Genomic DNA, 26,066 nt, shown 5'->3' with positions numbered 1-26,066 from the left:
TGGAAAGAAGGAGGAGTTTCCTGTCAAGAGTCCATCTTGTTAGTTTCTTCTGACCCAATAAGGTAATGGCTAAGAAGGATAGAAGCAGGAACTACATCATGGGAATACTAGGTGAGGGAACGGAAACGTTACTGGAGGATAATCAAGGGAATACAAAGGGGCATTTGTGAACTTTTTTCAAGACTTATAGCCAGAAACCTCTACCCTGGATTCAGCACAAGCAAAAGATTGGTTGGAAGTCAAATGGCTGTCTTCACTTTCTTTAGAGCAGCTGACCTTTTCAAATCAGGAAATCAGTGGGTCGGAGGTAGTAGAAGTAGTTAAGTAATTAAAGAAAGGGAAGGCAGCTGGCCCAGACATGATTCCAAATGAAATATAGATTACTCTAGCTGACAAATTAATCACTTTTTGGTTAACAGTGTTCAACTGTGTATTGAAGAAGAGTTCCACCCCCCTTCACCTTCCACCATCTTGGAGTGAGGAAACCAGCTCATTGATTTTGAAGCCAGATTAAAAACCATTGTGAATGCCATTCATATCGACCAATTTCCTTATTAAACTGCAATTTTAAGGTTTTCACAAGTATCCTAACTAGCCGACTGAGTAAAGTGGCAGGCAGTGTGATACACCAAGATAAGAAGGGTTTCCTACTGCGTAGTTTCTGAAGGAATTAACACACAGTTTGACCGGTACCATCGACATAGCAACTACACACTCATTACCTCTGGCTATTCTCACTTTCGATGCAGCCAAAGCCTTTGACCATGTCAACTGGGAATACCTTATGCAGATACTGGACCATCTGGTGTTTGGAGGCACATTTTGTGAGGGACTTCGGAAGATATATAGTTCACTGACAGTGTGGGTACTGGTGAATGGGCCTTTGCCTCCAAAGATCCAAATCATGAGGGACTAGGCAGGGTTCCCTCTATCCCCGCTACTATTTGCCCTATATATAGAACAAGGGCGCAAATCCCAAGGTTCAAAAGAGGCATTGTCCTATTTTTATATGGGGATATGAACAGAAAAGTCATGCTTTAAGCGAATGGCGTAATGATATATACTTCAGATATTAACCAAGCTCTCCCAGATATAAAGCAGGAATTGACCTGTTTTGGGACATTTTCGGGGTATAAGGTTAACGAGTCAAAAACAGAGGTTGTTATGGAATTCAGAGTGGGAAGGGGGCGTCATTAAGGAGACCATTGGGTATTTGGGCAGACTTGCTGAATGAAATCTGGAAATGGTAAAAAAGGAAGTAGATACATTGATTGGCAAGTGGCAGACTGCATTTGTCTAGCTATGGTTGGGTCAATCTTGTAAAGATGACAATCTTGCCTATTTGATAATATCCCACTCTTCTTTGAGTAGAAGAAAACTTAGGATCATGTCCAAAGGACTATAACCTTGTTTATATGGGCCTTTAAGGGCATCAGATTATCTTGAAAGCAGCTTAGGGGGAAGGCTATATAAGGACTGCATAGCGCTCCCCGATATCCAGCTCTACTGCTGGGCATTTCAAATGAACTGGAGAATGCGGTTTTCTCGCCCAGATGAGACATGTGTGGGGATACTGTTTGGTACTATTCTACAAAGCCACACTAAAGAGTGTTTTCGTCATACATTTGGGGCTCAAAAGCTTTTGTTAAAAAGTAAGACTGAAGTGCTTAAGGTCTGCTGCTAGATTGTGGTTCAATTCCAGTGTACTGCTAGGAATATCATATTATAATATGATGTCACTGATTTGGGATTCCCCAGGAAGCCCGGAAGGTTTAAGGGCTTGCTTAGCCAGCCCATTTAGGAATATCAGGGTCACAAAATGGAAGTGACTACTGAAGGGTTGTGGGCTACTGCCATGGGATGACTGGACAGTGCTCGTGAAAGCTAGGAAGTCAGGATTTAATGATTACCAGCTCTCTGCATGGTTTAAGACTCAAGACTGGACTAATTGAGAGCTGAATATCAAGGAAATGCAATTACAAGACGCCCAGGCGAAGAAGGAGGTAGTGGCTAAATGTTACCAACATCTGCTAAAGGCAGCTGAGGGAAGTATGAATCCAGCATATTGTGTGTGGGAGGAATACGTGCCTCAAAAGAGTAGGAGGGACTTTGGCAAGGATCCTTTGACTTGTTATACTCCACAGTTAAATCTGGCAAAATCACTTGCTCACTCTCCACAGAATCTTACTGGACCCCCCTCCCCCAATGCTTGCGAAGCTCAGTGAGGGCAGAAACTCCAGGAGTAAGACATGTGAGGGGCAGGAAGAGGATGATAATCACATGTTTGAGATCTGCCCAGAACGGATTCATTTCTGGCAACGTGTAAGACGATCTGATATTTTGGGGCTGGCAGCGGAGGTAAGCCCAAATTTAGTATTCTTTAGGACACGGGGGGGGGGGGGGGGAATGGCAGAGAGAGTTTCTAACCTTTTCGTACAAGACAAATTGCTGTTCCTTTTAATCCTTTTGGCAAGGAGAGAGATATGTAGGAGGTGGACTCATCAGGGGGTCGCCTACATGGCTGCATTGGTGAAGATCAGTAATTTATGTATGCGAGTTGGATAAAAAGCCTGTGAGTAATAGAGGTCACTCCGGCAGACTTTCTATCTAGGACGAATTTGAAAGAGAGCTTAAAGAAAAGAACATTCAGTGATTATACCGCTAACGTTGATGACAGTACAATGGTTCCCCCTCCTACATAGAGTGTACTGGCTCTTGACTAAGATGGATGTGGGCATCTGAGTTTGCAACAGCTTGGGTATATGCTCACTTGAGGAGATATGATGACAAAAAATTAAAATAAAAAGAAATGCAGACTATGTGCAGGCACTGCCAAATTGTGTTTTGTGTCAGAAAATTACACCAGGACAAGTGCACCATATTTTTCTGGGTGGCCAGACATCACATCTGTCCAGAAACAGCTGCCAGAACCAGGTTCTGGCACAATCCCCCAACTTTCCAGCACTTCTCCCTCTATTTGAGACTGTGCCAGACAGTATGTGTTTTCCAAAATTAAAGGTTGCTGCTGTGTCCTATTTACTTATTTGCTGGTTACCTCTTTTATAATTTAGTGTTTTCAAAAGTTTTATAGTACACCTTTGCCTCTCCCAACCCAAACGCCCAAAATAACCTTACCTCCCTTTACCTCTACCCGCCCGTGAAATCTAAATTCAGCCGTACCTCTCTTTACCTCTACCTGTCCCTGAACCCTAAAGTCCCCCTCCCTTCCCTTAACCTATACCCACACAAGCTCTCCAGTCACCCTCACCTCTCATTACCTCCAACCACCCCCGAACCCCCATGTCATCCTCGCCTTCCTTAACCTCTACACACTCCTGAACCTTCAAGTCACCCTTACCTCCCTATACCTCTACCCACCCTGAATTCTCAAACCACTCACCTCACATTACATTACCTTTACCTACCCAAGCCCTCACGTCACCTTACCCATTCAGAGCCCTCAAGTCACCCTTACCTCCTTTTACCTCTATCCACAATTGAGACCTCAGGTAACCATCATCTCCCTTAACCTCTACCCACCCCTGAACACTCAAGTCCCCTTTACCTCCCTTTGCGTCTACTTAAACCTAACCTTCATGTCACCCTCGCATCCTTTTACCTCTACCCACCACTGAACCCTCAAATCAACATTGCGTCTCTTTACCTCTACTCATTCCTGAACCCTAAAGTCACCTTTAACTCCCTTTACCCGGCCCTATAAAGTTGTTGGCCCCTCAAAGTGATTTTTGTGCTCTTGCACCCTCAAGCAAGGTCCAGTCTGAAATAACTGTAGTAAATGGATTCAGACAAGTGGGGGGATTGGGGAATAACCCTAAAAAAGGTTAAACCTCTATATTAAACTCCTCAAATTTCACGAAGCAACTTAAGAGGAAATAATAAAGAAGAAAGCACTGGTCTCCTATTAAGGGCAGCAAATGGCCCATCAAAAAAGGTAATAAATACAGGAACTGAAATGGATAGCACATGGGGCAGAGGATATGTAGTCTTCAAAGGCCATCAGGGAACGGTCCCCGGATGAGTGGAATTGGCTCTTACATGAGTTAAACTCAGATACTCACTCCACTCTACAACACCAATTAGAGAGGTCTTCTTAGAAAATTAGAAGAAAAATAAGTTTGCGAACATCAACTACATAAACTGAACTCAATATTTTTGCTTACTGGAATAGAGCGAGTCTTCACAGATTGAAGTACGAGGATAATGAAATACATCTAATCAAGTTAAATCATATAATTTGCTGTCAGTAAACCTTGCACGCAGATCCAGAGCCATTCAATGGGTTATATCTGTCTCATGCATCAGCAGCAAGCGGTGGGAAAAGGGGTTGTCCAAGCAGAGGATTGGCTGCTTATAATTCAACAACACTGGATATAATTATCCCTGAAATTCCAAGTAATGCACCTTCTGTGCAAGCTATAAAGTTACTACTAAGACTACTGTGGGCATGCTCTATGGCTAAGTTTTTAGGTTGGATGTGGGCACTAAGATCAAGGGTTTCCTCCCCCCTGCCGTCCCACACTCCTACCAAGTTTGTGACTCTGGTTCCTCTAATGTGCCTTACTCTGTCTAGCGGCTCATCTATAGCTTTATGCAATGAATGATATTCAGAAATGTTAGTTGTGGTGACCCTGATGTGATGTTGGTACCAGCCCAAACAAAGCATTTGCCCCATGTTGCACAATGTATTGTCTAGGCCTCTAGTTTTAAGCAACTTGTGCGTGATGGTCATAATTCTTCTTATGCCTGCCATCAAAACCAAATCATGCACCAATTCTATTTTAAGTAAACGGAGAATACAGTTGGTTGTTTTGCGGATATAAAGTATTCTCTGTGGACATTAGGTGACGGATTGTGCCTCGTTAACCATTTTATTGATTGCACCCTGCAGTGCTTTTGCTCTTGTACATACAAGAACCTGCTTGTATTTTATGGAATATTTTATATTTTTTAACTGTATTGTATGCATTTATTGTTAAACGTTGCTTTTGTTTCAGAGTTTTATATAGCGCGAACTTGACCCAAAGGTATCACAGCGCTTTACATGGGCACCAGTTGCATTCTACATGGCCACTTTCCCTAATTTTTTTTGTTAGGCACGAGGAGATAAAGTGATTTGCCCAGAATGCAGAACTGGATAGCGCATTACTACACATTTAGAGTCCAGAGGCAGCGGGGCGACGGTTGTCCCTCCTCACTGAATACAGGGAATCCGCAGATCGTGAAATCCTCTTTTTCGGCAAATATCAAACCGCTCGTCGATATAGTGAAGGAGAGCGGCCAGGCTGGGTGCTAGCACAGATGCTTCGGCCCCCTTACAGCAAAGCCACCGAACTGCGTTCTTCCACAAATCAAGTACTTACCGACACCTCTCAGATTCGGAATGAATTCCTGGATTATTTCACAGCCCTCTACACTTCCAAAGTAGGGTGCGATCCCACTGCACAGGAAGCCTATTTATCGGAGATTGCATTGGTTTATCTGGAGAAACATATGCAAGATCTTTTGGCCGAGCCAATCTCCGAGGACGAGGTCCTTAGAGCCATTGACACCATCCGACGCTCCTCAGTCCTAGGGCTAGATGGCTTTACGGGAGAGTTTTACAAGGCATACAAGGATCTACTGGCGCCGCAACTGATCGAGGTATATGCAGAGGCCCTCGAGAAACAAATTCTGCCCCCCCCCACACTTCGCGAGGCGGCCGTCATACTCCTCCCAAAATCTGGCAAAGACCGTTATTGTGTGGATCATACAGACCTTTGTCCCTACTCAATTTAGATTATAAAATTTGGGCCATGATACTTGCCATGTGCTTGTCCCTATTGATGGAATTTATTATTTCTCCTGCCCAATCCGACTTTGTTCCCCACCGATCTACCTCATTGAATCTCAGGACGCTCTTCTCGATTCTCCACAAAATTAGCCCCGAGAGCCCTGCTGCGGCAATCCTGTTAGACACTGAAAAGGCCTTCGAATCTTTAGAGTGGCCTTTTTTTGTGTCTATCATGCGCCGCATGGGAATGCCTGTGGGATTCATAGCCACCACTGCATTACTATATAGTCGCCCCACGGCAAGGCTTCGCCTGAACGGCACGCTTATCCCGCGGCACATGACAGGGCTGTCGTCCTTATTGTTTATACTTGCCATGGACCCCTTAATCCGCCATTTCCAAGAAAAGCATCTACAGAGAGGCCTCCAATTCAACATTGGCCCTCTTTTGGTCTTGCTCTACGCGGACGACACTATCCTCTATGTCTGGGAACCTCGGGTCAACTTAGAGGCTCTCATCAGGGAGATATTCAGATTTGGTCAACATTCCGGCCTGGGTAATAACTGGCGCAAGTCAGTTATTTTCCCCTTAACCTCGAGTACGACTGCATGGGAATGTGAATGCCCACTTGAATGGTGCACAGATTCCGTTAAGTACCTGGGCATCCATATACATCTGGATACTGCCCAGATCCTTCGCCTCAATTATGGGCAAGCAATCAGCGGCATTGAGGCTCAAGTGGAGAGATGGCTGCGGTTGCCACTGTCCATCGCCGGGTTGCGGTTATCAAGATGGTTGTTCTCCCCAAAATTTTACATCTTTTTAATAATATTCCCATTCCCCTTCCAAACAGTTTTTTTTTTACATTACGCTTGCATGTTATCAGATTGGTCTGGGGGGGGGCAAATAGGCGCGCATGTGTTGGCAAGTGTTTACACTACCGTATGAGAGGGGAGGGTATGGGGTACTGGACCTACAATTGTACAACTAGTGGCCCAATGCAGCTACGCTTTTGCTTGGTTCCACCCAGACGCCAGGATCCCATTTCTCCGTCCAGAGGTAGATTGCGTTCTTCATGAGCGGTTATCCACAGTATTACCCAAGGGCGTTCTCAGAGACCCGAAGGATATACAGACAGTTTCCACTACCAGCTGGGCCTGGGAGAAGCGGAGAAGGGTAACTGGCACAGCCACACTGTAATCCTCTGCTCTACCTATCCCCAACGCCTGCTGGTTGCCTATTACTGGTGAAAGACTAGTGCAGCGCACGCTGGCCAAGTTCGATGTCACTAAATTGTGAGATTTGTACCCTGATGGGCACGGCACCTTCATGGATAGCTTCGTTCAAGGTCGGAGTCATTCGGCTCTACGAGCCACCCTGCCTGGTATTCCCATTGAACCGCTCTTGTTTATTCCACTCTCCCTGATCATAGAGAGCGAGACAGGGGTACACCTCATATCTAAACTGTACAAGGCATGCTCTGGGATTATACCGGTCAACGATGACAGGGTTCGCAAAGACTGGGAGGACGACTTAGGCCACCCCATTACAGACGACCAGTGGGCTAAATGCTGCACAGTGACGAAAGAAGTCTCCCTAAACAGCAGACATAAATTACTCCATTTTAAATTCCTGCATAGAATATACATCACCCCTGCCATAGCCCACAGGCTTGACCCGTCCAGACCTCATACTTGCTGTAAATGTGACGCCCCACATGCACACCTAACATAGTCCTGTCCAAGACTACAGCCCTATTGGGAGATGGTACACAGAACACTGGGTGACATGACCAAACTGTCTCTCATCCCCACACCTAAAGTGGCACTTTTGGGTTATGTGGTAAACTTCCCCAGAAGCGTTAGGAAATTTGTCTCCCTCAGGTTGCTGCTGGCCAAAAGAGAAATAGCTATTTACTGGGGCCGCAAGACAGTTCCCACATTGCAAGGATGGCTGAATAGTATGGCATTCTGTAACACAGCACAGTACACTCCAGGACACTGCCTTGCTCCTCCCGTCCCAAGGATATTTGGGGGCATTCAGAACTTATTTGGAATCTGTGAGACTAGCCTCGCACTCACAACTAGAGCGGAGCATAGTCCCAGAAGGGGTGGGGTAACCCGTTTGTTACTTTCAAATGTTTGTTTACCGATTCTCCACTGAGCCCTACAGGGTTTGTGACTCTTTTATTATGCTGTTGCACCTACGACTGTCTGGGTACGGGTGGGCCAGGTGACCGGCTTCTGGATGGCAGATGTCTACACTCCGGGGAAAGGGACTGGGGTTCGGAACAGTATTTTCAAGTGTTGCTGGGTCTCTTCGTTTACTAGATACATTGCATGTGGACTCCTGCATTGATGTATTTCATCCTTCTTTTCTTTTTTCAACTATATGATAATGACATTGAACAACTATGCTTGTATTGCTATAATGTGCTAAAATGGTAAATAACTTTTTTTTTTTTTTTTTTTTAAGTGATTTGCCCAGAATCACAGGATGTTGAGCGTTGTTGCCGAGACTCGATCCTGGTTCCCTAGATTTGAAGTCGACCGCCCTAGCTTTTAAGCCACATCCTCTCCCAAATTACATCTGTGGTCGAAATAAAGCTTATTGATGATGGCTATAAAGTTGGAGCCTAGGAACTGCACAGCAGATTCTCGCAGGCTTATTTTAGAAACTATAAATATCAATATGACAATCACAGAAATTATAGTCACAAGTGCTGATCCAAAGATCATTTTGACTCACAAATTTAATTTAAATTTACTTTTTGGTTAACTGGTCTATGACATATGAAGACCAAGATTCAATCTGGGGCATCCGGAAGGCAACATAACTGCCCCAGAATAGATCGCAGGGAAGTGATTTCCTTAATGCTCTGCATATCTTTGGCCTGCACTGTACATCAATAATCCTGCATGATGCACACAATTTCTAATTTTAGTGCAACGGTTTTGGACTGCACTTTTGACAGTCTCACCCAGTTTCAAAATGTAAAGGACTTTAAAATAGTTCAGCGTTTCAAAAGTGGTCATTTTGTTCAATCAGCAAATTTGTCAGCAAATTGGGGTAGGGCAGATAAAGCATTGTCTATGTGAGCCCTTACGCATCCCAAAAATTATCAGGTCAAAATGGGGGCGACTTCTGTGGACAACTTGTAAGCAAGATGCACCAGTGGCTAAATCGCTGAACTCTTTTTATTTACCAAACATTGCGCTTGTAGAACTATGGTCTGTTGTTACCACCTCACTTCTCAATATTGATAGCTTCAAGGTTTTAGGATTCATTGGAAGCCCACTGCAAGTAAGCTCAAAGAGTTTTGCCTTCAAATGAGCTTAGATGAGAAAAAATTATGCGCTAAGGAAACTCAAGTGACAAACGAGAGGAAGCAGAACAAGAACATTGATTGTCGCCACTCAGAACCTTGAAATATATAGGTGCTTCAGAAAGGCCTATAAAAAGCTGGTTTGGAAATTAAAGCGTAAATCAAAAGACAAAAGTTAATTTACATTATTGTCCATATGTAAATCTGTGGACACATACATTTTGGGCCTATGTAAATTTACTTGGCAGGTAGCCCTTCTCAAATGCAGGAAACATGCCAGCTATTCTGTGGGAAAAGTATGTTTCACTGCTACAATGCAACAGCAGAAGCAAGACCCTGTTTTTATCAGACCAGTACCCATTAAGCGCAGCTGAGGAGCCCATAATGTCATGGTGTTCACGGAAAATCAATATCTACATGTATAATGAAAGCCAGATCAGACTGTACACCAGGGCCAAATGGGTAAGCAGCTTCAATTTACAAACCAGACATCGAATAGTAATCTTGATGGTTGCCCCCTCTAGCCAATGCTTCTCATTTTCAGGTCGAAGCCTACCACACAGCGCAGCTGTCTGGTTTGCTAAAGACATCTAGAGAATATTCAAAAAGCTTCCTTGGGAATGTATTCCTCCCATTGCTTATCATTGGATTCGTGGTTTGCAACTCACATTTTCTGGATTTCTATTTGCTGGCTTTATTTGTTTTAGACTGTCCATGGTGAGTTTGTCCCTCCCAAGGAGCAAAGCCTTTTTACAACAACTCCCCCCGTATTGTTCCATGAGTGCTCCTTTCTGTAAACAGGACGGTTAATCCGAAAAGAAGCTTATTTTTATCTTTATGTTTGTCTTTTGGGCTTTTGGTCTCTTGGGCTTTTTGGTCTTTGTATGTCTGCGAGTTGGTGCACCTGATGGAGCGGGTAATACGTTTCCTTTTTATGTACCCAATCCATTTCTGTATGTTTATATTAAATTGATTAATAATTAATCATAATAATTAATGGTTTGCTGTATGATGACTAATCAACCTTATTAACAGAAAGAATATACGTTGGAATGCATTTGCATGGCTAAAATAATATGTGAACTAAGCTTGTATGCATATTAATATGATAAACGTTGCTTATGTGAGGTTATTGTGATGATATGCTTAAATAAACGATTATTAATGGCTTTGAACGTGGCAAAATGGCTAGATAAATACACACACATATGGGTATTAGTAAGGGGATAACACTGTTTTAAACATTTCAATGTATTAATTACGTTTTGTGTTTCTTTGCTTAAGTTGACCATTTGGGCCTGCCATAAAATGGCTGCCGACTGAACCAGACTGTTTGGAATGACATCAGTGATGGAACAAGGAGAAGTGCGCCTGCGTAAACTTCAGCAGCCGTGCCCCTCTGTGACCTGTTCCAACTGTACCCAGCAAGGCCACCCTGGGCGAAGCGCCAGTTCCCCTGGATGTGCAACAAAGATACATTGGACTAATAAAATTGACAAAGGACATTTGCATTGAAAGTTTTCCCACATGGGAACTACATCGAATGTTTCCTGATGCACTAAGATGTGATCCAATGGGCCAATGAGAGCCCCTCAAACTTGTATTTGATACTTTTTGCAAATGTAAATTAGTATAAATAATGGTAGACTAGAGAGGTAAAAAAGTCGGACAGAGAGTGACGGAGAGTATCCTGATGTTATGCTGACGGAGAAGACGGTGACTCTGCATGATAGAACATAACTTTGGCGATTTGACTGAGGACCAGATTCTGACTTAGAAAACGACAATTAGCCAGAATAGGTAAATATGACAAATGATGAAATCGAATTATTAGGATTTAACCTGCATTTGAATTAGATAAAGAAAACATTAATTGAATTTATGTGTCGGGTTGTTATTTCATTAAAATGTATTTGAATAGTTTAGAATGTTAAGGCGTCATTAAACTAAACTCAACTAAATGATCTGTTGACCTGTCCTTGATGGGAAAGACGCTAGGGTGATTCAGGGAAAAGTGATACTCCCATCAAGGAAGTAGTGTAGTTCGGAACCAATGTTTCCCCTTTGAGTAGGTGCGGATAGATTGATAGAATGAATGTTGGTGTTATGGGCCCCACCAGCGTATGATGTGTGTGTGTGTGTGTGTGTGTGTGTGTGACTGAGAAATCACTCTGTCCGTGGAAGTAGAGGGGAATTGAGGAACCCGAACTGCACCACACCGAGGTTACATTCTAAGTCTGCAGGTGCAGCATCTGGCCTTTATATGGGTTTTAGGTCGAAGCTGTCTGGTTTGCTAATGACAATTTGGGGACATTCAAAAAGCTGACCTAGGAATCGATTCTGCTCTGCCACGAAACACTCGAATCTACGCCACTGTATTCTACAGTGCTGCATTGTATGCCGCTGCATTCTATGCCACTATACTCTACAACACTCTACACTAGACTACTGCACACTACTGTACCAGGCACACTCTATCCTGCTCCAATACATGACACTCTCTGCCATTCCACTCAACAACACTCCACGCCACTCAACTCTATGCAACTAACTTCTTGCCATGCTGAACAGCAGCCACACTGATGTACAACATTGCTGAAATATATTGGCAAAGCCAATAGCTCTTGCATAGGCAAGACCTATTGGCTTTGACAAAGCTTGTTACGGCCAAGTCTCAGCCTCCTGGAAAGGTTCAATTCTTAGTCTATTGCACAAAAAAGGAATGAGGACTGACCCTTCTAATTACAGAATGACTGCACTGCTCAAGAATGAAGCCAACATGTATGCCAATGTGCTTCTGAAAGACTTTATAGCGTAGGTAGAAGAACAAGATCTTATCCCTGGTACTGGACGTGATCCCGGGATAACAATGGGACTACTGCAAACAAAATGACACTCTCTACACTTGTAAACAAGTTCAGGCCAACTTCCACTCCAAGTCTCTATGCCTGTTTTATGTACTTCAAAGCGGAGACCGAAAAAAGTTGATGCATAAACTCTCTTTACGGGAGAATCGAACAGACACTCCTAAAAAACCATACAGAATTTGTATATGGAAACCTGGATTCAGTTAAAGATTGGCAATAATTTCTCTCAAAGAACATACATTTTCACTAACAGAGGTCTTAAGCAGGAATGTCTTAACCCTAGCTCTACTTAATTTAGATTTTTCAGACACCGCCAAAGCAAACCATAACTCAAAAAAAATAAAAAATAAGGACATGCCCCCCAAAACTTGGAGGGGATTCACTACAAGCGCTGATGTATGCAGATGATACTGTCCTATTTGACACCACAGGCATGGGCCTGCAGCAAACTCTTGGAGGTTTATAACGTTACTGTAATAATAATCATTTAGTAGTGAATCACAAAAAATCGAATGTGCTATTTTTTGGCAGTAAGAAACCATGGAAAACCAAATTATCAAAATGCTTAGGTTGATGCTTATAAATATTTAGGGGTACGGTTGCAAAACAAAAGAAGCTTTTCAAAACAGCAGGCCGTTCTTAAAGCAAAGGCTTCTTTCTAGTCTAATGTCTGCTCTGCCGAAAATAGCTAATACCATGTCAGGCTCATGGGCAAAGCCACTATTTGAGGGTATTAAAGCAAAATATAGGCCTTCACTATCCTGGGCTGGGAGGTTTCCCTAGCCTCCATCAATATGTGGAAGGACAACATTCAGTGGGACTAATTTAGCAAATATTTGCACTCCCATCTGCTACCTCACAGACTCAAATATGCCTAGAACTTAATTAAATTAAACAAGTCTTTGCAGCAAGCTTTCGTCATCTTAAATATCGGTCATCGATGGAAGGCCGCAAAGCAGGGTGGTTTAAAATTGTACTTGTGATCTGAAGAGCCTCTTAATAATGACTTCATTATAAAGGGCTCTTTTCAAATGAGGGAGAGCCAAATGAGTAATCAAGAGCACAAATTGGCCCTTTATAATGCATTAGAGCGGTTAGAAATGCAAGGGATATGGAACTCTTTTTTTAATCCCCAGCGCAATTTAAATGCATTAAAAAAAAGCAATTGTGACTACAGTCTTTTAATCAGGACAGCAACATTTGTATCACACTGAAGCACTATGGGCGGTATGTATCAAAGGGTTTTACCCATTCTGTGTCTATGGGAAAATGTGTTCATACATATGGCCCATGACACTTACCTAGCTCCTTATGCTCAGGGCAAGTTACAACCTTACCTCATGGGATCAGTGCTGCTAATCCTAAAAAGAATATTGCCAGACTTTGATTAGGCCGGCTTGACAACGGGGAAATGAAACAGCAATGGAGCGGCATTAGGTCCGCCTTTCACTATAGGGTCTGCGATTTAAAACAGAATCTCGGGCGCACATTATCTCCTGCTGTAAAAGCATCAGTTCTGATCTAGTATTTTTTTTTATTCCATCAATTTGTCGCTTAGGCATTAGGCTCTGTGCCCAGGTAATTAAAGACTGCTTTAGCCCAACATATATGCGGCTAGCAAGCAGTTCAGTAAAGTGTTTAGTACTTTAGCCAAGCTAAAAGCTGCTTCGAAAGTTATAATCTAACAGTTACAACTATTTTGTATAACTAGAATTGAGTGGGCAAATACCAACAGAAGAACTATTTAACATAGCTTTAGAAGATATGGCTCACAAATTAATTCTATTGAAATTTGATTTTTTTTTTTTTTTTACATATAGAAAGTATGTTATTTTTAAAAAACATACATGTGTAGTAAAGTTCTGCGTGGCGTGAGCCCAGGCAATATGGTCGATTAGGGAGAGCCAATATACTACTACTCCGAAATTGGCTGGAGGAAACGCTTCTTTTTCCTCACTCCCTTCCTCCTGATACGTGGTGAGGCTCACCCACAGCTGACTTTGACGGATCTACGGCCGCCTCCTCTGGCTGAAGCCCTGCCGACGCTCCCGACTTTCTCAGCCGCCTCGGAGTTATAATAAGATGCAATATAACCACCGTCTCATCCGAGATCCTCTACACCCTTGCAGCGTTGTTTCTATCATTGTATGTGCGGTACATGCAGTTTAACGAGATGCCATTGTAGAAGCGATTATTGTTATCAACTTAACATTGACGTATATTCCCTCCTCGCACCTGTAGCTGCAAACTCTTACACCTCTGTTCACTCGGGTCCTGGCCCCTGCGGCCTCCACCGCCTCCAATTCTTCCCGGAAGGTCGGTATTAGGTAGGTTGTGGGCTTCATTTTCTGCGTCTCTCTCTATCATTCCCTACTAATATGTTTTATATCTTCCCTCTCTACCGGTCCGCTACCTTCTGACTCCACAGGTGTCCGTGAGCTGAGCAGGCCTGGAAAAATCTTAAAAATGCTACTAGACCCGTCAGTCTAGTGACTCGAATACTCTACTCGACCTACATGAAATGCACATGACCCATGACCTTAAAACACTTTAGCAGCTCCCCTGGAGTAACAAAGCACCGACTGGAGTGGGAGAGGATAGCCTCCACCAGACAACTTTCCCCTGGGTGAAAAGTGGAGATCCAAACAGTGAAGTGAAGGGGTGGAGACAGGACTGCCTTTAGAAATTCCAGGAGTTTTGTTCGCCAGGGGCTATGATTAATTCTTCCTGGGCTCTGCCATTTGATGGACGAGGGAGGAGCTGCAGTTTCTGTTGTCAAACGTGAGAACATTTCTTGGTAAGGCCTATTCTTATGTAGGGCACTAAGTGGGGTTCAGGAAGAACGAGGTGCAGAGATTTCACACTTCATTGTAATAATGTTGTGGCTGCTCCTGACTGGAGGCAGCTTCAGTGTTCTCTGCTGTGATAACCATAGGTCTACACCCGTGGTACTCGTAGTACGGGCCGCCAGCGGCAGGCCTTCATTGGCAGCCGCGGACCTTGCATTGCCGTCTACATTTCCAGTGAGGCCAACAGTAAATACAGAAGATGACCGCAGGAGCATACTTAGTAAATATGTATTAAATGCTCCTGCGGCCATCTTCTGTGTTTACTGCCAGACTCTGTGACGTCACCGTCAGACAGCTTCCCAAAAGGCCCTTTAAAAGTCAGCTGTAAACACTTTCACAGCTGACTTTTAAAGGACCTTTTGGGAAGCTTCCTGTTTCGTGTTGCCAATGACGTCCTCTTTTCCCACAGCAGCTTCATCTTATAGTCACTATCCCTGAACATTAGATGTAAGCACATTCATAATTTGGACAATTACGAGTGGAGCAACAGAGACACAGAAGGAGATGGGGAGGAGACAGAGAGATCGGGATAGATGGCTAGAGACAGAGATAGATGGTAGTGGTGGTGTCTTCATTGGTGGCAGGTTTCCAGACGGTGGTGGTCGGCTGGTAGTCGGTGGTGGAGAGGGGGGGGTGTTGTCTGGAGTCTGTTCGCTGAAGTTGTCGTAGAGGGCCTTGATTTTCCGATGGAAGTAGGAGCTGAGCTTTTTGCAGAGGTCCTGAGATGGTGAGACATCCGTGGCTTCGCTGGGGGGGGGGGGGGGGGGGGTGGTTGGTGAACTGCTGTATGACGTTGAAGAGTTTTTTTGTGTTACTTGCGTTGGTGGGGATTTTGTTCTTGATAAAGGTCCGCTTTGTCGCTCTTATGCGCTGGTGGTATTCATTCATGGCGTTCCTGTAGTTGTTCTTGTCATCGGTGTTTTTCCTGTTCCGCCAGAGTTTCTCGTGGCGTCTTCAGGAGCGCCTGGCTTCTTGGAGGTCGGCCTTCGGGGGCGTTGTTTGACAGGGTGCAAGCTTGTCAGCGCAGCTGGGGATCCAGCGGTTTAGTTCTTTGGCTGCGGAGTTAGCGTCGGTCGTGGTGGGGGGGGGGGGGGGTCGAGGAGGAGGGTGGTGGTGTTGAGGTGTTCTTCTGTGATCTTTGGATCTTTGTGTAGTTCCTTCGTGGCGGGCGCAGGGCGGGTTTGGGTGCAGTGGGGGTGGTGAAGGTGAAGTGTACGCAGTGTTGGTCTGTCCAGAGGGGCTGCATGGTGTGGCTGAAGTGGATGTTTGTCCCTCCTGCGAAGATGGGGGTTGAGGGTGTGTCAGGCTCTGTGGGTGGGGGTGGTGACAAGCTGCTTCAGTCTGAGGTTGTCGAGGAGTGTGGTGGAGTCGGGGGTCGCTGCGGTTGTCGAGGTGGAAGTTCAGGTCTCCGATGAGAATGTAGTCCTTGGAGGCGATGGCGTCGGGTGTAACGAGGTCGGCAATGGTGGTGGAAGAGGTGCGAGGGCCCGGGGGGGGGGGGGGGGAGGGGTCTGTAGACGAGAGTCCCGCGCAGCGTAGTTCTGGGGCTGGTTTGCATCAGGAAGTGGAGGTCCTCTGTGTTGACGAGGGGGTTGCTCGTGCTGGAGGTGGAGAGTCGGAGGGAGCCCTTGTGTGTTGTTGGCACGCCCTCCTCCTGGGCGGTGGGTGCGGTCCTTTCTTTGAATCTTGTATCCGTTGGGGATAGAGATGGCGATGCCGGTCGGAGGTGGCGTTGGTCCATGTTTCCATGAAGAAGGCGACGTCTGGCGAGAGGGTGTCAAGCAGGTCCCAGATCTCCGTGGCGAGTCTGTGAAGGGAGCGCACGTTGAGGAGGATGCACGTTAGGGCTTCGGTGGTGAGGGAGTCCGGCGTGGGTTCAGCGGTCGTGGGGTGGCAGTTGATAGTGAAGGATTCTCTGCAGTGTAGGCAGGAGAACTGACCGTGGGTGGTGCTTGGTGTCGATCTCTGGCAGTTGTTGTTTCTACCGGGGTTGAGTGCGAGGAGGGCTGTGGAGTTGTAGCGGTGGGGTGTGTGGGGGGGGGGGGGGGGGTTTGTAGATCCAGGGTTCCTGGCACTGGCCGCGGTTGTGTCGTGGACGGGCGCAGACGGGCTTTCCTTTGGCACTCCTGCTGCACCCGGCCGCCATTAAGTAGGGGAGGGAAGCACAGCTGTGAAGCAGGAACTGGCAGGAAGGGGGAGGGGCTGCAGGGCAGCAGCGGCCCCTCCCCCCTGCCCTGCAGAAAACAGGCACAAGGGAGACAGAACAGAAAAAGGCACAGGACACAGGCACAAGAGAGACAAAAAAAAAAAACACAGAAAGTGGCACAAAGACAGACACGGGCACACAAACAGACAGCAAAGTGGCACAAACACAGACCGAAAGAACAGTGGCTAGCAGAAGTGCAAGGCTCTCCCACTGGACCACCAGGGATGAGGCGCAGGCAGGAGTCTGCGGTGGACCTCAACACCTACCTGGGCAGCAGCGCACCCTTAGGAGCGGAGCTGCGGGGGGAGAGCAGATCCCGGACCAGGAGGTCGTCCTCAAAGATTTAATAACAAAGCATGAACAATTAAAGTTAGAAAGAGATACCCATCTAGACTCTGAATTGCATGGAATAATAAAAGTAAAAAATAAAAAGTAAAGTTGGGTCTCAATCCCGGCTTCCTGCTAGATCAAAATGTATAACCTTGGCAAATACTTTATTTGACTGAGTCTCCTTTTTGAAACGACTACTTTTTGACCCTGCTATTGTGTACCAGCCCTCAGCTTACCAGGATTAGAATCACCAAATGGCATTGGTAGCAGTGCAAAGGGATGCATTGGCTGCATTGGCTGTCAATGTCTCATGTATACCCACCATGGTGCGCCCCTATAACTGGAAAATACATATACACATTAGGGATGTCAGGGAGGGGCTGTGGGGATCAGATTACCCCATTTTCCCCCATTGCCACGGTGGCTCTGGGGGAAATGCAATGAGTGATGTGCAGGATGAGCAATGTGCCAGAGTGCCAGGTGTAACTTTTTAAGTGCAGGGTGAGCAGTGTACCTGAAAGAGCGCAGGACTGGGGGTGTGCCTGGGTGACTGCAACATGACTAGAGTGCCGAGTTACAGGCCTTCCCCGCATATGTGCAGGGAGAAGTGTGTGCAGAGTGAGGCCTGTACAGGTGTGGGATGAAAGGAGTGAGTGTGAGTTCAGTGTGCACTGTGTGCTTTTTTCATTCCAGTGGGATGATGTGCCCTTTTGAGTTCAGAGTAATAAGCAGCATGCCTCTCTTAAAGGGTGAACAATGTGTAGGGTAAGTGGTGTATCTGTACGAGAGTAGATGAGTGGTGTACCTGAGAGACTGCAGCCCATAACAGCCAGACCGATTGCCTTTGACTAAGCTTGTTTTTGGTAATAATGTCGAAGATGAAGAATGACTGGCTTAAAAATGTTGCACATCTGGGCACCACACACATTGCTCTGCATGTATTGGGTTTCTATTTCAGGGGTATGCTCCCTCTAAGATCCTCATTAAAAGGTAGCTCTAAATCAAAGGTAATACCACAAGAAAGCCATTATCTTACTGTAGTAGGGAGATTATATATATATATATATATATATATATATATATATATATATATATATATACACACATACACACACACACACACACACACATACACACACACACACATATATTCAAACACCACATAATATGGGGTACCACCCAATTTAGGCTACAGAGCCCCATAAATGACGATTTAACAGGAGGGATGACTTGACAATAGATTTACAGATTAAAGCACAGAGTAGTTACAGGAACCTTTTGCATATAACAAACTCCATGTTTTTCCATGATATAATGTAGTTTGTTCACATTTCAGTGAATTACCAGCACATTTACGGTAATTGGAACACACTAATGTGCAACCTTTAAAAACCGTACATATGTAACTTTTTGAGGCACTCTAAATAAAGGCTTACCTATTTGGCAATGATATGCCTTTGAAGCCCTCATAGCACAAAACACCTCACACACACTTAGTTTTGTCAAAAATGCTTTCTTTTCATCCTTTTTACAGTTTTATGCAGCTCAGATTTGGCTCAAGGGCTTTGCAGCACTTTACATGAGCACCGCATTGCATTGAATAAGGACAGATCCATACTTTTTTTCCTTTAGGGAGAGGTAAATTAAGTGATTTGCCGCAGATCATAGGACGTTGGGACGGCGCTGGTACTTGAACCTTGTTCCCCAGTTCAAAGGGCAGCTTTGGTCGTTATACCACGTGATCTACCTTTCACCTAATAACAAACAACTGGTGGTTGTTTGTATCGTATATGTGCAGAACATCCAGGCCAGTTACCGAGATGCGATTAAAAAACAAAAAAATAGGAAAGGCTAGCTTAAAGGTCTCACTGTCCCCTTTCATCATTTTCACAAGGCAGGGAGGCGCAACCAGCTGTGGGGCGGGGTAAATGACGCCATGTTTGGCCATGACATCCCTGTCAACCCAGAGACCATACCTGCTGTAATAATCTATGCCCGCCTGGACGTCCTGGGGGTAGGTGGAAGGCCAAATTGAATGGAACAGTAAAGAAGTAATGCTCCAGACTAATAAAGAAGAATGAGTCTCCCTATGGGGTTACTTTTCTTTTGTTTCTTTTTGCCCGGCAGCATTTACACGAAATAAAAAAGCAAAGCAATTAAACAAACACCACAAGGGGGACCGTTTCTTTAGTTTTTGAGGCAGGTTTAGTTAAAATTGTAGGCATTGTTGGAATTAGAGGAATTTTATTGAGGCACAATTCGTATAATATCGAAAAGCTGGGGAGTCTCACTTTGTCCAAAATCAGTCTGGGGTTGCTTGTGTTCTGGTTAGAAAGGACCTCGCTTGGCAATTTGCACAAGACTGTTCCTATTGGAGCAGAGCCAAAGCTGATTTGCATATGGTTGGTTCCAGTGTGCGGCATTGTGGGCAAAATAATGGACTGGATTGTGGCCCAGTGTAAATACCAGTGTCTGTACTTCATTCAAGCAAACCACACATCACTTTTTAGTTTTCCATATGACAGAAGTAGTCATCTTTACAACTGCTTTGGAAAGCAAACATGATTAGTTAAAACAAAACTGAGGATGAAGATTTCCACAGGAAAGTAGCCACAGCCATTTTCAAGTTTTGTAACCCTCCCTATAATTAATTGGTTCCCCCTCATCCTTCAGTGTGAGCCAGTGCAATTCACTCCTGGAATTTGTTAATGTCTCATCCTACGACAAATGGTATTGTCAACAGTTGATAATTCATTATTGTCTTATCCTGCTACAATTCCCATATATCATCTACTGTTCATAATTTGCTAATGTCATACCTTGCAAAAATTGCTATGGTCTACAGTTAATAAAAACACAATAAACATTGTTTAAAATTCAAAAGGCTCACCACCCAATCTTTGGTCTCTCAAAATGCAACAGCAAAGGTAAGCCCTGTTCATAGAGGAGCACAAGGTAAACCTGGTGGTATAACTTGTAAGTCTGGTCTTCAAAAACCTTATCACCAATCCACAATACATAAAACCAAATGCAAGCTATGATACCAAATCAGATAAGTATTTGTAGAAAAGGAGTTTCCAGAAATTTTGTGAGCACCCACCACAATTTGAGCTGCAGAGCTCTATAGCACCTGAAGAACCAATAGAGGCCCTGATAACGGCCATGGCACACCCCACTTTTGTACTCCTCTCACAAGCCGATAATGACAGTACCTGCAGAATGCCTTCCCTCAAAAGTGAGGCCCAACAAAATTATGCTAGCAACTCCAAAAGAAATCGTTTGAGGAAATGGCATAAATCTAAGATGTCAATTTCCGAAAAGTGTCATTTTTAAAGTCCAGTTTCTTCACTGAATTTACAAGCTATGACAGATGCTCAACTTTTTTGGACCAGAATTCGAGCCCAAGAGGTCCGTTCGAGTGCCAACTTTCACTCAGTCAATAGCTGGCCATTCAAATCCACCCTTCTCCATATATTGTCTAAAGGGAGATTCTGCAAAACACATTTAGGAGGTCACAAATCAAAAGACAAATGATAAGCCTAATCAAAGAACAAACAAGCCAGCTATGGCACAGCGGTGAATCTAATCCAATATCAAAAATGCAGTCCTGACTGATCTCTGACAAGAACATTTGTATTTTACTGCATGCCTAGAGTATTGAAGGACAAGCCGCTGTAATTTCTTGGTACTAATGGTTGGAGGGGAGCGGGCATTCGTTGGGTGATTGGTTTTATTACGTATGCTATTGTTACTACCAGTTCTTATTATCAGTGCCCTACAGCCTTCAGTAACAAAACAGAACTCCTGACCATGCATTCAAGAGATACAAGACATCAATCCTGATCTATTGTGGCTACTTTTCCTGACGAAGGCACAGTTCAGTGCCGAAACGCGCGTCGAACACAACAGCTTTTTGTGTGCCACATTATTTCTGTCAGAATACTAGACACCAATGGTTTTCATTATATATGTTCAAAACAAAGAGAATTGAGTTTTTTATTGTATGGTAGTTTCACGTTGTATAAATGAAGATGAATGAATGGGTATAATTGGAATCCTTTTTAATCTAAAATAAATGTTTCCAGTATCATTATTTATAATAAAAAGGCTCATTTTGTAAAGACAAACAGAATTTGTTGGTTCTCTTTGGTTTATATGTATATTGAGTAGTTTATTGTTAATAACATATGATGTTGATATAAATGTTGCCTTAAGTCTGTATACTGGACTTAAGAGGCCCCATTATCATGGCTGACGGTCACTTTCAGTATAATGACATACAGAAGTCCCTGTCCATGCAAATGGGCTACAGCTTGCTTTAAGAAATGTCCCAACCGGAGTTCTTGAAGTTATTCAAGAACTTTAATTGTTTCTCAGTCGTTTTTGGTGAATCACAAAAACTGTACTTTTCACAGCAAAAATATATTTTATTTTAGCATTGTTGCAAAGCAATTTTTATCGGTTTCTGGAAATGAAATAAGAATCTAATAATGTTAATGTTTGTGCGCGCGTACATAGAATTTAGAGATTAGGTTAGACAAGTTACGTTCTCTACAGGACATGTAGATTTTTGTTGCATTTTGGCCGTTTGACAAGTAGAATATTTTAAAATATCCCACGCCCCTGATGTGGTCTGTGTACATGAGTACCAACAGGTCTATGAGATACATACATCAAACACACAAAAGGTGATGAAAATAATGCTTGCAATTTTTCTAAACTACTGACAATCACTCTGAAGCATTTCAACCCTCGTGCCACCTCAGTTTTGACCCAGCCTTATGCAACTCAGTCTTGACTCTGCTCCAGTAGTAACTGTCCAGTCCAAATTGCCAGGCCAGGCCTTCCCTGAAGCAAAACACAAGCAACTCAAAACCGGTTTCCCCCCGATAGGGGCTCATCATTCGGGTGAAACTTGGTTCCAATGGCACAGTGAGCATGGAACCCATATCTGGACATACCCTTGACACTTAGGGAGGTACATCAAAAACACAGAAAAGGTTATGCAAAGAACGTTTGTAATTTGTCTAACCACTAGTTTTGTGTGTTATTAAAGAGGCTAAAAAATAACTTAAAATGTATCTAAGCCAAAAAGAAAAAAAAACACTATTTAAATTGTACTACATCAAATGGTATGTGATCCCCCTCACCCCCACCCCTAGAATGCCACGGGAAAAAACAAAGTAAATATATACTCTGAGCAGACAACTACATACATCAACTGGTGCCTGAGGCTGGAGCTCAGGGCATGGAAGCTGCAAGGTAAGCAGCACAGGTGAATTGCACACACTAGAGACCCCCCAGGCCAAACTGAGTAATGCTAATCCAGGCGAGCGCACCCAACTTTCAAATCTATTACCATCACTCTAGCCCTACGCACAAGATATCAGGAGCACAAACTTAACAGAACAAAAAAAAATACTTCTCTACCAACTAATAACGTCTAATTTTGGGTTCCGGAGTAGAGTGCTACTCGCCACAAAGAGCTTCAAAACCTCAGGTGTAGTAGTAAGTTCTATATAAATACAACTGAACTTGTGCTATGCCAAGATCTGCAGTCATATCTAAATGTATGTCGGTTGTCTTTTGCCCGGTTAACTGTATGCATACATCTACAAAGCGAGCGAGCAGTGTACAAATGCTTCATCCATTTGGCTTGGACAATGTTTGTTACATACGGTTCTTGCATCGCCTCTCCACAGAGAAGGAAGAAATTGGTATGCAGCATATTCCTTTAAACCCAGAGCCACAAAACAATCGGGCGTCTTTGCAAATTGATATCTTCGTGACAGTAGGCAGTCTGCCTCCTGCACACTTTGCAGCCCCTTTGTGGCAAAAGAACATTTCGGTGTCAGGGAACGTGTTTGACAATGCAACCTGCACACCTCTGCCCAATTCAGTGGCGTCACAGTCACCCACCTTCCTCGGAACCTGGTGATGCTCCAGGCACAACCCTCCTCTGAACACAGATCTCACACTATCCCCTAACGGTCCCTTACCTGGCAGTTTCAACGCCCTGGACAGCACCGTAGCCATTGCTGATTTTCGGCCAGACGCTCAGGACGCCGGGATTTGCAGTTCTTTTGAGGGGCGAATAGGGGCGCAACGCCTCATTTGGTGCAACCTGGGAGATGCAGCAGGAGCCTTTCGCCCCCGGGATCCACTGACAACTGTGGCCCACGCAGGCGCCTGAGTGACAAGCACAAGGGTTTGTCAGAAGAAGCCGCACGCTGAAAAAACAAAAAACCCAAAACAAAGCCGGCCCTAAAACGATATGATTGGGTTACAAATGTGCATGCGCTCTCACTGCTATTGTTCTAGTCTACACTCTTCAACAGTGATGAAAGTAGTGAGGAGCACACTTAGGGTGACCAACTGGCATAGGTGCAAATTCAGGACAGTGAGTGTAAAAATTCTGGACAAAGGGTCAAAATTCAGGACAAAAATTCAGGACAGAAGGTCAAAATTCAGGACAAATGTTCGAGACAAAAGGTACATTTTGAAGACACATCTGAGGTGGTGGCGCAACAGTACATAAGTAAGTAAATAGACAACCAAAATAAGTAGACGTCAAAATAAGTTTATATAAGGTTGAGACAATCGTGCACTTCACTTTCTGTCACTGCTTTTGGTTACTTTGGCCCCCCTTTATCCCCCTCCCCACCACTGCATCACGGTGATTATTCTGCTGTGTTTATTTGTTATTCTGTCTTATGCTGAGCTGAGAGCCACAGATCAAAGTCAGAAAGGGCAAGAAACACTTTTATCTGACCCCGGGATACTCCCACTTAAGCAGTTATATCGGTGCTTCACTACACCTTTGGCCCATTGTCATTCTTTATGTGATAATCTTCCACATTAGAATGACAATGGGCCTGTCCACAGACTGAGTGAGGTCAGGGAGAGGGTACTGCAGCCTCTAAAGTTCAAAGAGAAGTGTGAGCTGCCTGCAATTGTGGCAGGTGAACAGCACAGCTTGCTGCCATCCCCAAAATGACGGACAAAAGGTGTCCGTAAAAGAACTCCTTACCGACAACGGACCAGAGGCCCAAATAACGGGCAGTCCGTAAAATTTACGGACGGTTGGTCACCCTAAGCACACTGCTTCTTCACTCTTGAACAGTGCTCAAAGCGATTGTTACATTTTTTACCCTTGAACAGTGCTCAAAGCGATAAACAAAGACTGGCAAATCCAAAAATGTCATTTTATTTCTTTACTTTTTATTATTGGCAAATGCTTGCAATTTTAAAAAAAACAAAAATTTAAACCTTACCGCCTAATTATGGTGTCTGTATACTTGCAGTAAAAATGCATTCAATAGAACATTGAGCATCACATATAATTTTATTAAAACACTGTTGATACTCCCTAGCAAGCTAGTGTACGTGGGAAAGGTGTCCAAACTCTTTTTAGTTCTAATGCATATAACAGGAAAATACGATTCTTAGGTGCTGAATGAAAATGTACTTTATGTCATCAGTTTACAGTAATACAACATATAAAGGTTGATTATATATATTTTTTAAATGAAAGAAAAAAGCACTGGTAAAGTTGAAGCCCTCCAGTCCTGGCACTGAATGTAGGAGAGTAGGGTCTGCTTTCTATGTTCACCCCCACTTTTTGCTTTTGCTTCACTGGTTTTCGACTTAAATGTGGCTGTGGGCCTGCCAATCAGACCCACAGCCCAGCTGATCTCTCTCTAAATTTATACTATGTACTTTAGGTGCATAACCCAATTGGTTAGGATCACCTTATTGGCCCCTGTACAGTGTACCTTAGGTACCCAGGGCATAGGTGTACCCTAGGCCTACCAGGGGCTGCAGCATGTATTGTGCCACCCCTGGCCTGGCCTTCCATTATGACACAACTGGCTGATCACTCAGCTGGGGCAAGGTCGTGTAATCACTCCTTGCTTAGGTGTAGAATTCCTATACCTACCTTATATATAGACACATGTGTACCTATCAGCCACTCCTATGGCAGGCCTTAACAATCATCCTGGAGGCAGAGTGCTTGGTAACATGTGAGATGGCGCTCTAGCATGAGCTGAGCCTGTCTGCAGCTTTCGGAACCATGTCCTTATAGCTGTTCTATGATATAGCCTACCCTATACTCTTAAAGTACCTTATAATGTTAAACGGTTATGGTAACTATGGTTTGGCTTTATCAAAACATGTCGTGTAAGGTGTCTTTGTGTAACACTTTGGAATAATACCCCCATACCATTTCTGGCAATGAAGATATTATTTCTCCCTTCTAGAGGGAGAAGACATGTTGAAACCTACTTACACGGTTAAAGTTAACCAGAGCCCCAGCATCACAAAATTGATGCTGCTGCCACAGACACAAGTCTGACCTCCTGCTGCTGGGAGTCCTTCCAGCGAGGGAGGCTTGGACAATAGGTTTCCTGCCTTGGGAGGTGCGAGCACCACCCCAGACATGATTTAGTGTATTGGGGCAGGCAGGGATGAAAGAAACTAGACACTACCTGGGGCACACAAGGTGTCCCATGCATAGTCCAGTTCAAACCGGCGCTGGGGCACTCCAGCCCCAGCTCTGGCGCGAAACTGGACAAAGGAAAGGGGGTGTAACCACTCCCCTTCCTGGTCCCACCCATAGGAGGTACCTTGCAGGTAGCCCAGCCCACTAGCCCAGTATATCAGTAGGTAGCTGAGCCCTGCTAAATTAGATTAACCTGA

The 26,066-nt window shown here is 44.3% G+C and overlaps 1 protein-coding gene across 1 annotated transcript in view; it reads right to left on the bottom strand.

Annotated features, from left to right (window-relative positions):
* Positions 1–23,550, bottom strand: part of FAM234B (family with sequence similarity 234 member B) — a 276,924-nt gene extending 253,374 nt beyond the window's left edge. The window contains exon 1 of the mRNA XM_085601440.1: positions 23,366–23,550. Coding sequence (XP_085457566.1) covers positions 23,366–23,402 — 37 coding nt within the window. The 5' untranslated portion in view covers positions 23,403–23,550. The remainder of the gene's footprint in view (positions 1–23,365) is intronic.
* Positions 23,551–26,066: the final 2,516 nt, after the last annotated feature.

Source organism: Triturus cristatus, chromosome 4_2, assembly GCF_964204655.1.
Source record: "Triturus cristatus chromosome 4_2, aTriCri1.1, whole genome shotgun sequence".
Lineage (NCBI taxonomy): Eukaryota > Metazoa > Chordata > Amphibia > Caudata > Salamandridae > Triturus > Triturus cristatus.
The sequence above is the reverse complement of the archived record's forward strand: the minus strand, read 5'-3'. Positions and strand labels throughout refer to the sequence as shown.